The sequence below is a fragment of the Rhincodon typus genome, chromosome 34, assembly GCF_021869965.1.
Source record: "Rhincodon typus isolate 14 chromosome 34, sRhiTyp1.1, whole genome shotgun sequence".
NCBI lineage: Eukaryota > Metazoa > Chordata > Chondrichthyes > Orectolobiformes > Rhincodontidae > Rhincodon > Rhincodon typus.
In genome coordinates, this window is record NC_063365.1 from 512,041 (window position 1) to 525,125 (window position 13,085).

The 13,085-nt window shown below is 42.9% G+C and overlaps 1 protein-coding gene across 1 annotated transcript in view; it reads left to right on the forward strand.

Moving 5' to 3' along the window:
- The window catches only part of LOC125486843 (immunoglobulin superfamily member 1-like), a 171,657-nt gene extending 159,856 nt beyond the window's left edge, over nucleotides 1–11,801 (forward strand). The window contains exon 14 of the mRNA XM_048616167.1: nucleotides 11,684–11,801. Coding sequence (XP_048472124.1) covers nucleotides 11,684–11,801 — 118 coding nt within the window. The remainder of the gene's footprint in view (nucleotides 1–11,683) is intronic.
- Nucleotides 11,802–13,085: the final 1,284 nt, after the last annotated feature.

Here is a 13,085-nt window from a genome sequence, read left to right on the forward strand (position 1 = left end):
GTTGTCCCTCCGGAAAGCAGATAAGGGTGGGGAGGGAAAGATGTCTTTGGTGGTGGGGTCGGATTGCAGATGGCGGAAGTGTCGGAGGATGATGCGTTGGATCCGGAGGTTGGTCATTGAAAATTCTTTATTCATTCACAGGATGAGGGTGTCACTGGCAAGGCTAGCATTTATTGCCCAGAGGGGAGTTAAGAGTCAACCATATTGCTGTGGGTCTAGAGTCGCAGGTAGGTCAGAATGGTCATCTCCTTCCCTAAAGGACATTAGTGAACCAGATGGGTTTTTCCTGGCAATTGACAACAGATTCATGGTCATCACTAGATTCTTAATTCCAGATATTTATTGAATTCAAATTGCACCATCTGCTGTAGCAGGATTCGAACCCAGGTGTCCAGAAGATTGTCTGGGTCTCTGGATTAACAGTCCAGCGATAATACCACTAGGCCATCGCATCCCAATGTTAGCATCTATCATTTGCAATAGTAGAACATTTAGTTATGCGCAATATCAAGCAGAGCCAGCATGGCTTAATGAAAGGAAAATCATGCGTGACAGATTTACTAGAATTCTTTGAGGGAATTACAGGATAATGGGGAACCAGAAGGTGCAATGTATTTACATTTCCAATAGGCAATCAATAAGGTGACTCTTAACAATGGTATTATTACTGCACCTAGCAGATCACATTCGGACTGAAGCACAGCCCAAGTGAGTATATTTCTAGGATTTTGAAGCAGCATGGGAATTTGGTGCACCAGGGAAAAGATGCTATTTTGCTATTTTTGGTTTATAGTTTGTTAAGGTTTTTTTAAAGTGAATAAATTGAAGCCCAGAATTGGGGTCCAGCACAAAACAAAGTGATACAGCACAGGAAAACTATAAAGGTAATTATTTGCTAAAAGCTGCCAATGTTGCACAATCATAGAATCTCTACAGTGTGGAAGCAGGCCATCTGGCCCATCGAGTCCACTCCACCCCTCCGAAGAGCATCCCATACAGACTTCCTACCCTATCCCTCTAACCATGCATTTTTCCATGGCTAATCCACCTATCCTACACATCTCTGGATACTATGGACAATTTAGCATGGCCAATCCACCTAACCTGGACATCTTTTGAGTGTGTTAGGAAACCCACGCAGACACAGGGAGAATGTGAAATCTCCACACAGACAATCACCCATGGTTGAAATCGAACCAGGGTCCCTGGTACTGAGAGGCAGCAGTGCTAACCACTGAGCCACCTAATGTGTCCATGCTACTTTCAGATTAAATGTAAATAGGAGAAATATTTTTACAAATTAAAAACTAAAAGACCAGTCAGAATTATTTTTAAAAATGGTAACTAAATAAATAAAGATACAGGGCCAGATAATGTGTCACACCTGCATGATGTGGGAGCTAGTGAACTCTGTTGAGGGTTCATAGTGACCACACCTGTAGCAAGTGTTGGTTGCTTGAGACACTCCGGCTCAGAGTTAATGAGCTGGAGTCTGAGCTTTGAACACTGCGATGTGTCAGAGAGGCGAGAATTACCTGGATGCTGTGTTTCAGGAGGCAGTCACACCCCTTAGATGAACTACCCAGAATTCAGTCAGTGGTCAGGGACAGGAGGGCGTGACTATGGGCAAGGCAGATAGCAGGATCCAGGAGGTAGTGCTGCAGGACCCTCAGCCTTTGAGCTTATTTAACAGGTTTGAGATTCTTGCTCTCTGTGTGGGTGAGAGTGGGGATTGTCGGGAGGATGAGCAAACTGACCAAAGCACTGTGTAACAGGGGGAGAAAAGAGAATTGTAGTTGTAATCAGGGATAGTTTAATCAGAGGAGTAGATACTGTTCTCTATGGCCTGGTTTGAGACCTCCTAAGGCTGTACTGCCTGAATTCAGGATATCTTATCTGGGCTGTACAGATGCCAAGTGGGAGGAGAAAGATCCAGTTGTCATGGTCCACACAGGTGCCAACAATATATATAGAATGTGGAAAGTGATTCTGCTGATGGAAGCAGCAGGAGCTAAAAAGCAGAACCAAAACGGTAATAATTTCCAGATAATTACTCAAGCTATGAGGTAATTGGTACAGGATCAACAAGATTAGAGAGGTGAATGTGTAGTTCAGATATTGGTGTAGGAGAAATGGGTTTGAATTCTTGGGACACTGGAACCAGGACAGGGGAAGAAGGGAGTGTTCTGACGGGTCAGAATCATGCTAGGACCAGAGTTCTGACAAATCACATAACTAGGGCTGTGGATTGGGTTTTAAACTAAACAGTGGGGGTGGTGGGGTGATTCAGTTGCATGGAAAATTAGAAAAACAAATTTAAAGGAAAATGTGGGATTGCAGGTTAGGGATGAATCTGTTCGTTACCAGAAAAGGAACTGTGTGTGAATATCATATACCAAGGACTTGTACAAGAATAGGACAATGAGAGGGTAAAACAAATTTAAAAGGCTTTATATCTGAATGCACAAGACATTTTTCTATTCACTCATGGAATGTGGGCATCACTGGCTGGCAAGCACTTATTGCCCATCCCCAGTCTCCATTGAGAAGGTAGTGGTGTGCTGCCTTCTTTAACCACTGCAGTCCATGAGAAAGACTTTAGTGGAATTAGGGTGTAGCAGTGCGGTGGTTATGTTAATGGATTCAGTTGAAGTTATCATATAGATATCTTACTGGAATAAGAATTCAGGCTATATTTGGCTACTTGTTACGATAATATGCAAATAATCTGGTTGCATTAGTTTTACAGTTATGCCAGTAGACAAATCAGCGGGGAGTGTAACTGTTATGTTAGTTGACTAATAATCCTAGCTATAGTACAGTAACGGTTATGTTTTTGGACTAATAATCCAGAGTAGATTAATGTAGAGGCTAATTACAGTTAGCTGTGGCAGTGAAAGATAAAACAGAAATAATACCAAGCTAATTTTGCCTTTTACTCACATGAAATGTGCGCTGATGATAGTTGTGATCATGATTTACAATGACGTAGTCAACTGAGTTTTCATTTCCAATCTCAGGCTGCCTCATCTCCTTCTGGATATCCTCTAGTGAAGGCACTAGTCAGATGCACCTTTAAAACAGATCTGTCTTCCAGTATCTCATACAGGACACATGTCTATGTCTCCCTGAGTGACATTATGACAAACATTCCAAATAACTAGTGGCTATCTAGACTGGGTGATTTTGACACTCGTGCTGATAATAGTGATTCATTGTCAACATATGTCTCTTGCCATTGGCTGAGCCAAATTAATGGTAACTAACAATATTTTATGAACTTTGTACCTTGAATGAACTTTACATCACCAACACATCCAGGAAAGACATCACCACATGTGTCATATTGGCAGCAATGTTCACACCAATGCAATCAAAACATAATAAAAAGATGTCACAATCAGGCAACATTCTTCTCACCCAAACAGCCACAACACACAGCCTTGTCAGCAGCAGAGGGAAAATTTTCTCACATCCAAACACAACATCTCTTTTACAAGAAATTATGCCAAATACCAGCTCAGCCACATGAACAATGGCTACTCATTAATGGTTTACCGGCTAGTGCTAATATTTGCATCTATGACACTTGGAGGATATCAAACCCAATTGATTATCTCCAAAAAAGCAGAAGTATCATTTGATAAATACAGAACTAGCCACAAGGACTGATTTGAGATTTATTTAACTGAGATGACATTTGCCTACATGATTCACAACTTTAAGCCAACACTAAACGACTGAAAGACTTAAAGTAGACAAAAAAAAACCATAGAAAAGGAAGAAATATATTGCACAAACATTGGATCAACAGACTGGAAAATGTGATATTTTAGACTTCAGAATTTTAATAACTGTTCATGGATTGAATGAATATATACTTGAAAGAATTAGTAATAACTCTGCCTGGAATAAACTATTAAAAGACAAGGACTAAATTATACAGGAATTGAAAGTAATTTGCTATGACCAGCAAGATAAGTGGAGGCTACATGAACAAAACTGCTGAACACTCATTTGATAAACTGGATGCTTTATTGCCAAAGGACAGGGACTGCTCTTCAGAAGAACTTAAGAAGTTAATCACAGGAAAGCTGTGCCTTCAAACAGACAGTTAAAGCCAAATGTAAGAAGGAACAACGAAGTTATTTCTAATAAGATGACAAGCTGCAGACTTGCAGCAATTTAAATGAAAGAACTTAAAGAATCATCAGTAACAACAAGGATGAAAATTTGTATAAGAATGAAACACCAGAACACCATTTAGCAAAACTCTGGAGAACAACATTGCATAAGGATCAAACCTTGGACACTTCTAGTGACAGGTCGCTGTTAGTGGGATCATGGCCAAGTTCCACCGTTAATCAGGTAATAGCCAAGTTAGATTGTGAGTCTTAACTTGCTTACTTGAGGGATCATATTTTAGTTGCTACATGCAATAAAGTTCCAATCATTGTTTCATACTTGACTGTCTGTGAGATTTCTTAATAAGTAGCCAAAGGTAAAAGTAACAAAGAAATGTAAACTGCCTGTGATAATGGGAATCCATCAGCTATTTATGAAGAGATTGACAGGACATTTGGCACAGCCATCAGCAAAAAGGATCCTTGTTCCCCTGAATTTACAGATGGTGAATGGAATTAAATTAATGAGCTGCGGGTGCAAATAGAGAAAATCTGATAAAATGTAGCAGCAATTACTAAAATGTGGTTGCAGGAAATTGAATATTCAGTGGGTATTCAGTATTTCTTAAGGATACGCAGGAAGGAAAAGGAGGTGGTGTGGCTTTGTTAGTGAAGGAATAATCAGTGCGAGACTGAGAAATGATATCAGCACTAGAGATCAAGATGTAGAATCATTCTGGGTTGAAATAAGAAACGGCAAGGGAAACGAGTCCCTGACAGGATGGAGCCATAGGTCTCCAAACAGTAAATCCTCAGTGGGCACAATATAAACCAGGAAACAGTGCACTTGTAAGAAAGTTAAGAAAGTAAGAAAGTGGCCCGCTCCAGGGCCAGTACATCCTTCCTGAGATATGGGGCCCAAAATTGCACGCAATACTCCAAATGTGGCCTGACCAGAGCCTTATAAAGCCTCAGTAGTACATCCCTGTTTTTATACTCAAGTCCTCTCAAAATAAATGGCAACATTGCATTTGCCTTCCTGACCACTGACTCAACCTGTAAGTTTACCTTGAGAGAATCCTGGACTAGAACTCCCAAGTCTCTTTGCACTTCAGATTTCTGAATTTTCTCCCCATTTAGAAAATAGTCCATGCTTTTATTCTTCTTACCAAAGTGCATGACCCACGTTGTACTCCATCTGCCACTTCTTTGCCCATTCTCCTAACCTGTCCAAATCCTTCTGCAGCTTCGTCACCTCCTCAATACTACCTGTCCCTCTGCCTATCTTTGTATCATCTGCAAACTCAGCCAGAATGCCTCAGATCCTTCATCTAGATCATTAATGTACAAAGTGAAAAGTTGTGGTCCCAGCACTGACCCTTGCGGAATACCACTTGTCACCGGCTGCCATCCTGAGAAAGGCCCCTTTATCCCTACTCTCTGCCAGACAGCCAATCTTCTATCCATGCTAGCACCTTGCCTCTAACACCATGGGCCCTTATCTTACTCAGCAGCCTCCTGTATGGCACCTTATCAAAGGCCTTTTTGAAGTCCAGGTAGATAACATCAATTGGCTCTCCTTAGTCTAGTCTGCTCGTTACTTACTCAAAGAATTCCAGCAGATTTGTCAGGTATAATCTCCCCTTGATGAAACCATGCTGATTTTGCCCTGTTTTACTATACACTTCCAAATGTTCAGCAATCTCATCCTTTACAATGGACTCCAAAATCTTACCCACGACTGAGATTAGGCTAATCAGCCTGTAATTTTCCGTCTTTTGCCTTACTCCTTTTTAAACAGGGGTGTCATGTTAGCAATTTTCCAGTCCCTTGGCACCCTCCCTGACTTTAGTGATTCCTGAAGGATCACCACTAATGCTTCCACTATCTCTTCAGCTATCTCCTTTAGAACTCTGGGGTGTAGTCCATTTGATCCAGGTGATTTGTCCACCTTCAGGCTAATCAGTTTTACTAGTACCTTTTCATCAGTGATGGCCACCATACTCAGCTCTGCCACCTGACTCTCTTGAATTTTTGGGATATTACTCGTGTCTTCCACCGTGAAGACTGATGCAAAGTAATTATTCAGTTCCTCAGCCACTTCCTTGTTCCCCACTAGTATCTCTCCACTGTCATTTTCCAGTGGTCCAATGTCCACATTTTCCTCTCTTTTGCCCTTTATATACCTAAAGAAACTCTTACATTCTTCATTTATATTACTGGCTAGTTTACCCTCCTATTTAATCTTCTCCCTCCTTTTTTTTTTGTTGCCCTCTGTTGGTCTTTGTAAGCTTCCCAGCCCTCTGGTTTCCCACTGCCCTTCGCCACATTATATGCTTTCTGTTTTGCTTTTACGCTATCCCTGACTTCCTTAGTCAGCCATGGTTGCCTCATCCTCCTTGTACCATGCTTCTTTCTCCTAGGGATGAATTTTTGCTGTCTCCTGAATTACTGGCAGAAATTCCTGCCATTGCTGTTCCACTGTCTTTCCTGCTAGGCTCCTCTTCCAGTCAATTCTGCACAGCTCCTTCCCCGTGCCTCTGTAGTTTCCATTATTCAGCTGTAATACCGTTACCTCTGATCTATCTTCTCCCTTTCAAATTGCAGGGTAAATTCTATCATCTTATGGTCACTGCCTCCTAAGGGTTCCTTTACAAGTCTGCCTCATTGCCTGTTCCCTTGTGGGCTCCACCACAAGCAGCTCCAAAAAGCCATCTTGTAGACATTCCACAAACTCCTTTTCTTGCACTCCACTACCAACATGATTTTCCCAGTCCACCTGCATATTGAAATACCCTATGATCACTGTGACTTTGCCTTTCTTACACACGTTTTCTGTCTCCTGGTGTATCTTGCGCCCCAGCTCCTGACTACTGTTTGGAGGCTTGTACACAACCCCAAGTATGGTTTTTTTACCTTTACGGTTCATCAATTCTACCCACACTGATTCTACACCATCTGATCCTACTTAGTCTCTTCCTATTGATTTAATTTCATTTCTCACTAATAAGGCAACCCCACCCCCTCGGCCTACCGTCTATCTTTTCGATAGGATGTATATCCTTGGATATTCAGTTCCCAATCCTGATCCTCTTGCAACCACGTCTCCATGATGCCTACCACGTCATACCTGCCAGTTTCGACCTGCACCACAAGCTCATTTACCTTATTCCTTATACTGTGTGCATTCAGATATAACACCTTCAGTCCTGTATTAACCCTCCCTCTTCTCATTTTCATTTGTTTTTCCAGTGTTTGATTGCTAGCCTTTTCCAAACACTCTGTCCTATTTGTGTCTGTGCTGGAGATTTTAATAACCTCTCCTGAATTCTCCTTCCCTGTCATTTCTTTTGTATTTTTCCACTTAGTTGAATCCATCACTACAGATGTTAACCTGCTGATTTGTTTCCCACCAGGGCAAGTTTCACCATTCCCTTCTCTCCACCCCCACCCCCCAGCTTTCTATTTTAAAGTCCTGTTGACCAGCCTATTTACCCTTTTTGCTAGAACATTGGTCCCAGCTCGATTCAGGAGGAGACCGTCCCAACGGTACAGATCCCTCCTGTTTCAATACTGATGCCAGTGTCCCATGAAAAGGAAGCCCTCTTTCCCACACCACTCTTTTAGCCACATGTTCACTTCCCTTATTCTCATGGCATAGATAAGGTGAATAGCAAAGGCCTTTTCCCTGGGTTGGGGTGTTCAAAATTTTGGAGTATACTTTTAATTTGAGAGGAGAAAGATTTAAAAGGGATCTGAGGGACATTTTCCACACAGAGGGTGGTTTGTATGTGGAATGAACTGCCAGAGATGCTGGTAGATGCAGGTACCTTTACGACATTTAAAAGTCATTTGGACAGGTACATGAGGGCTTAGAGCTTTTATGGACCAAATGCAGGCAAGTGGGACTCATTTGGTTTGAGAAACTTGATCAGCAGGAATGAGTCAGACTGAAGGATTTATTTCCAAGCTGTATGACTCTGTGATTTTATGACCATATTTCAAATATTGTGTTCAGTTCTGGGCACCTTATTTAAGGATGTTAAAACCCTTGACAGAGTGCAAAGGAGACTTATGAGAATGATACCAAGAATGAGGGATGTTAGATACAAGGAAAGATTAGAGAAATTGGGTTTATTCTCCTTGGATCAGAGAAGATTAAGAGGTGATCTTATTGAGGTGTTCAAAATTATGAACAATTTTGACAGGGTTGAACAAAAAATCTGTGTTGACTAGTTGGTATGCCAGTAATGAGGGCTATAATATAAAGATTTTCAGCAACAGGGCTAGGAATTAGATGAGGAGGAACTTCTTTACTCAGAAAGTTCTTAGTTTTTGGAATGCACTGGGAGAGTGATAGAGGTGGATCCAATATGAGGTTTCAAAACAGAGCTAGATATATATTTGAAAGTGATCAATTTAGCAGGTTGCAGAGAGAGGATTACAGAATGGAACTAGCTGGGTAGCTCTTCTGTGATCTGGCACAGACACGATGGGTTGAATGGCGTCCTTCTGTACTGTAAAATATTATGATTCTATGAATTACATGCCAGATTTGGCCTTAGTGGTCTGGGTGGGAAGACTGGAATGTAGAAAAGCAGACGAGCAGCAATAGACGTTTAAGAAAATATTCAATTGCTCCTAGATAAAACATAATCCAGAAAGTAAGAAAGACTGTAAGATGGCTAAGCAAGGAAGTTAAAGATGAATTCAAGACCAAAACTCCAAAGGTGAATAGCAGGCTGGAAGATTGGAAGCTTTTAAAGATCAATAAAGGTTATTTAAAAAGTCAGAAAAAGAGCAAGTGTAAATTGTAGATGAAAACCAGTGCAAAATATAAAAGACAGATAGCAAAAGCTACCAATAAATATACAAAAAGGAAGACAGTAGCTAGACTGAACATTGATCCCTTGAGGATGGGACTGGACAGTTAATAGTGGGGAGCACAGAAATGGCACGGTCACTAAGTTAATATTTTGCTTCAGTTTTTACGGTGGAGGACACAACTACCATGCCAGTAGTAACAGGTAATGAAGAGGTTAAACAAAGGTAGGAACTTAGAACAATCATAACCACCAGTGAAAATGTACTGAGCAAACTGGAGGATTGAATCTTAAAGTTTTAAAGGAAGTGGCAGCAGAGATGCTCGTTCCTGCCCCACAGAACTTTTCTCTTCCTACCTTGACTTGATTTTTCTGTCATCTATTTCTGGTTCACATGCACCAGCTACCTTCTCTTCACTATGCAAATGCAACATTCATGATCTTCGAGCTGTCTGCTTACGTAGAAACATAGAAAATAGGTGCAGCAGAAGACTATTTGGCCTTTACAGCCTGCACCACCATTCAATATGATCATGGCTGATCATGTAGTGATAGAGTCATAGAGTAAAATAACATTGAAACAGGCTCTATGGCCTAAACTGGTCCATGCTGACCATGGTGCCCACTCAGCTAGTTCCAATTGCCTGCAATTGGTCCATATCCCTCTGAACCTGTGGAAGAAAAATTTTACATCGCAAGGGTAGATGGGAATTTAGGCCAAGACAGAAAGGGCAGCCATGGGAGAAACTGATGTCTGAGAGAAAGAATTTTAATTCCAACTATACGTGAAGGAATCGCAAGGATTTGCCACGGGTATCCTGTGTCAGGAACATGGGGGAGGGAGGCATCCAGTGGCTTATTATTCCACAACCCTCCCCGCGGTTGTGATGGGCATACCAACCTGTCTACGGGCGGTAGCTGCTACTGCTGTAATGGTGGAAAAGTCTATCCCCATTGTGTTGGATCATCCGTGTACAGTTCTGCTGTTACTGAACTCTGCTGCCACTCAGCATTTTACAACTGCCTGACGAACTGGCTATGGAGGTGATTCTTCTCTCTCGCTCCAACTATAAATACGAGTGGTCCCCTGCCATCAGCCTTGACACCTTTATTCCTTTGCCAACTCCAGAAGGCACCGACATGATTGCCTACTTAGTGTCAATGCTACCACTACGCCGCGGCCAGATTTGCTTAGCATGCCCATTACAAACCCTGATTTAATCCTGTTTACAGACGGTTCCTCGTACTGCCCAAAAGACAACTTGCTGTTAGCTGGGTATGCCATAGTTACCCCACACAAAGTAATGGAGACATACGCCCTGTCCAAAGGAAACTTGGCACAAGCTGCCGAACTGTTCGCAGTCACCTGAGCCTGCATTCTAGCTAAGGACAAAACAGTAAACATTTATACTGACTCACGCTATGCCTTCAGGGCGGTGCATGACTTTGGGCAACTGTGGAAGAACAGGGGATTAATCACCTCATCGGGGAAACCGATTAAGCACGCCACCCTGGTACTGAATCTTTTAGAAGCCATACAGCTGCCACAGGTTGTAGCGATTATTAAATGCGAGGCACATACCTCTGCAGGGGCTGAAGTATCTAAGGGGAATAGATTTGCTGATGAAACGGTGAAGACAGTGACTGTCTCCATTGCTGCAGGTCCCACGGGTTGAATCAGGGGGTAGGGAGCTCCCTGTGTGTATTGAAGCGCCACAGTTGGAAGAGGCTCAGAGGCACGCCTCTCGCCAAGATCAGAGCACCTGGCACAAGGCATGGTGCTATCAATCTGGTTCCATATGGTGCCATCCGGACGGTCGCGTGGTGTGCCCCCGTAGTCTATTTTTGCCCCTAGCTTGCCTGGCCCATGGCCAGGCTCACATGAGCAAAGGAGGGATGCCACATGTTATCGCTCAATAATGGTATGCCCCCAGGATAAAAGTAACCATTGAGAAAGTAGCACAAACTTGCTTGGTATGCCAACAGAATACTAGAGGAAGGACAGCCGCTACGTTTGACCACTTACCCCAACCAGATTGCCTTTTGAAAATTTGCAAATTGACTTTGTGCACATGCCTGCTTAAGTTTATGTTAGTATATGTTTAAGTATATGTTAGTAATAGTTGACATGTTCTCCAGATAGGTGGAGGCCTATCCAACGAGGAGGGATGATGCTAGAACTGTGATAAATATATTAATGAAAGAAATCATGCCTAGATTCGGTATTCCAGTGGGAATAAATAGTGACAGAGGGACCCATTTCACCAACAAACCGGTACAGCGATTAAAGGAAGCCCTAGGATTTCAATGGAAATTGCACATCCCCTATCAGTCCCAGTCCTCAGGTATAGTGGAAAGAATAAACAGAGAAATAAAAACGGCCCTAACAAAGGTCTGCCAGCAAAATGACCTCAAGTGGCCAGAGGCCCTACCCTTAGTACTGTACACTGTGCGAAATCAGAAGAATAGAAAAACAGGACTCACCCCTCATGGGATTTTAATGGGACGACCTATGACAACAGGAACTAGGCCTCCTATGACCCCAGAAAGGGTAGCTTTAATATGGAATGATGAGAGAACATTGAAGTATGCGCAGACGTTGTGTCAGGAGGCAAGTAAGTTACATGAAAGAGTCCGACAAGCCCAAGCACTGCTAAAGGAAGGTAATGTGCATCCATTTAAGCCGGGAGATAGGATATACGTGAAATCGATGAATAAAGACTCTTTTCCCCCCAGGTGGAAAGGCCCTTACCTGGTGCTGCTAACGACTTGCACGGCAGTTAAAGTGAAGGAGAAACCCGACTGGATCCACGCCACTAGGTGCAAGTTGCACAGCGACGAAAAAGGAGAATAACGTCCTCCCAAAAGGAAAGAAAACATCGCCAAGAATGAAAAGACACAACATGCGAAGAAGTAAAATCCTGACTGTGGCAATTGGACTGATATGTGTTTTCGGACTGCATAGAGGAGAGGCAGGAAACGCCTTTCCGCATATGTCTCACGAGTATGCTGATAGAAGTAGTGTCTCTACTTGCTGGGTATGCACCCTCATCCCTCGCCATGGAGGGGAGGGGGGCATCCCTTTAAAGGTCAATCCCTTTTAGCCATAGTGACATGTACACCTGGAGAAATTTTAAAAATCAAGAAAGGAGGGAGGCATCAGAACCGGGGATTGCTGGATAGGAAACCCGCCCAAAGGCAGTAAGATATGGGAATCTTTGTTACCTCTGTCCTTGTGTGGACAGATCACAAGAACTCACCTTTGATGGTTGGTACATACCTAGATATGTCAGAACATCTAGGCTCCCCAGCCTGACCGTAATGAGGGCTGAAGCAGGCAGCGAGTGCATGTCAGCCAGACCACCCTAACGCTACCTTTATGGGCAACAGCTGCTGCGAATCTAACAACACCCTGAACCACACACCGCTGTGGTGCTTGAATGGAACATATGGGGTATGCAGGGTAAAGGCCGACTCTTGGCTCCCGATGCAGTGGACAGGCCGTTGTTACCTAGCATATGTCGTACCCCAGGTCCGACAATTTGAGTCTCTAACTCAACAGCCCTGGGTTCACGGCATAACCAATTCCGGCACTAATGTACAAAGGAGAGCTATAACCGAAGCACAGAGGTTTGGGATGATGGCTTTTCCCATTTACGGAGCTGGAAAAGCAGCCAGGGAGTTAATAAATATTGCCTCTGCATTAGAGAAATTAGCAAATGAAACAGCAGAAGGTTTCAGGGACACACAGCAAGCTCTATCTGCAGTTACAGTAGAATTAGTGGCGGTTAGGACTGTGGCACTGCAGAATAGGATGGCATTGGATTTTGTGTTGGCCGAAAAGGGGGGTACCTGTGCCATTACAGGACAAAAGTGCTGCACTTGTATTCCCGACAAATCAGAAAACATTACCAATCTGGCTGATCACATTAGAAAGTCGGCCAAGAAAATTAAGAAGATAAGTGAACAGTTTCACAATTATAATTCCCCCAAAGCTTGGTGGATGTTCGGTAACTGGTGTGACCCCCTAGTTCTGGACTTCCCCAACATAGGGAAAATTCTTCCTGCATATAGTTTGTCCAGTCCCACCGGGATTTTGTATGTTTCTATGATATCCTCCCTTCATCCTTCTAAATTC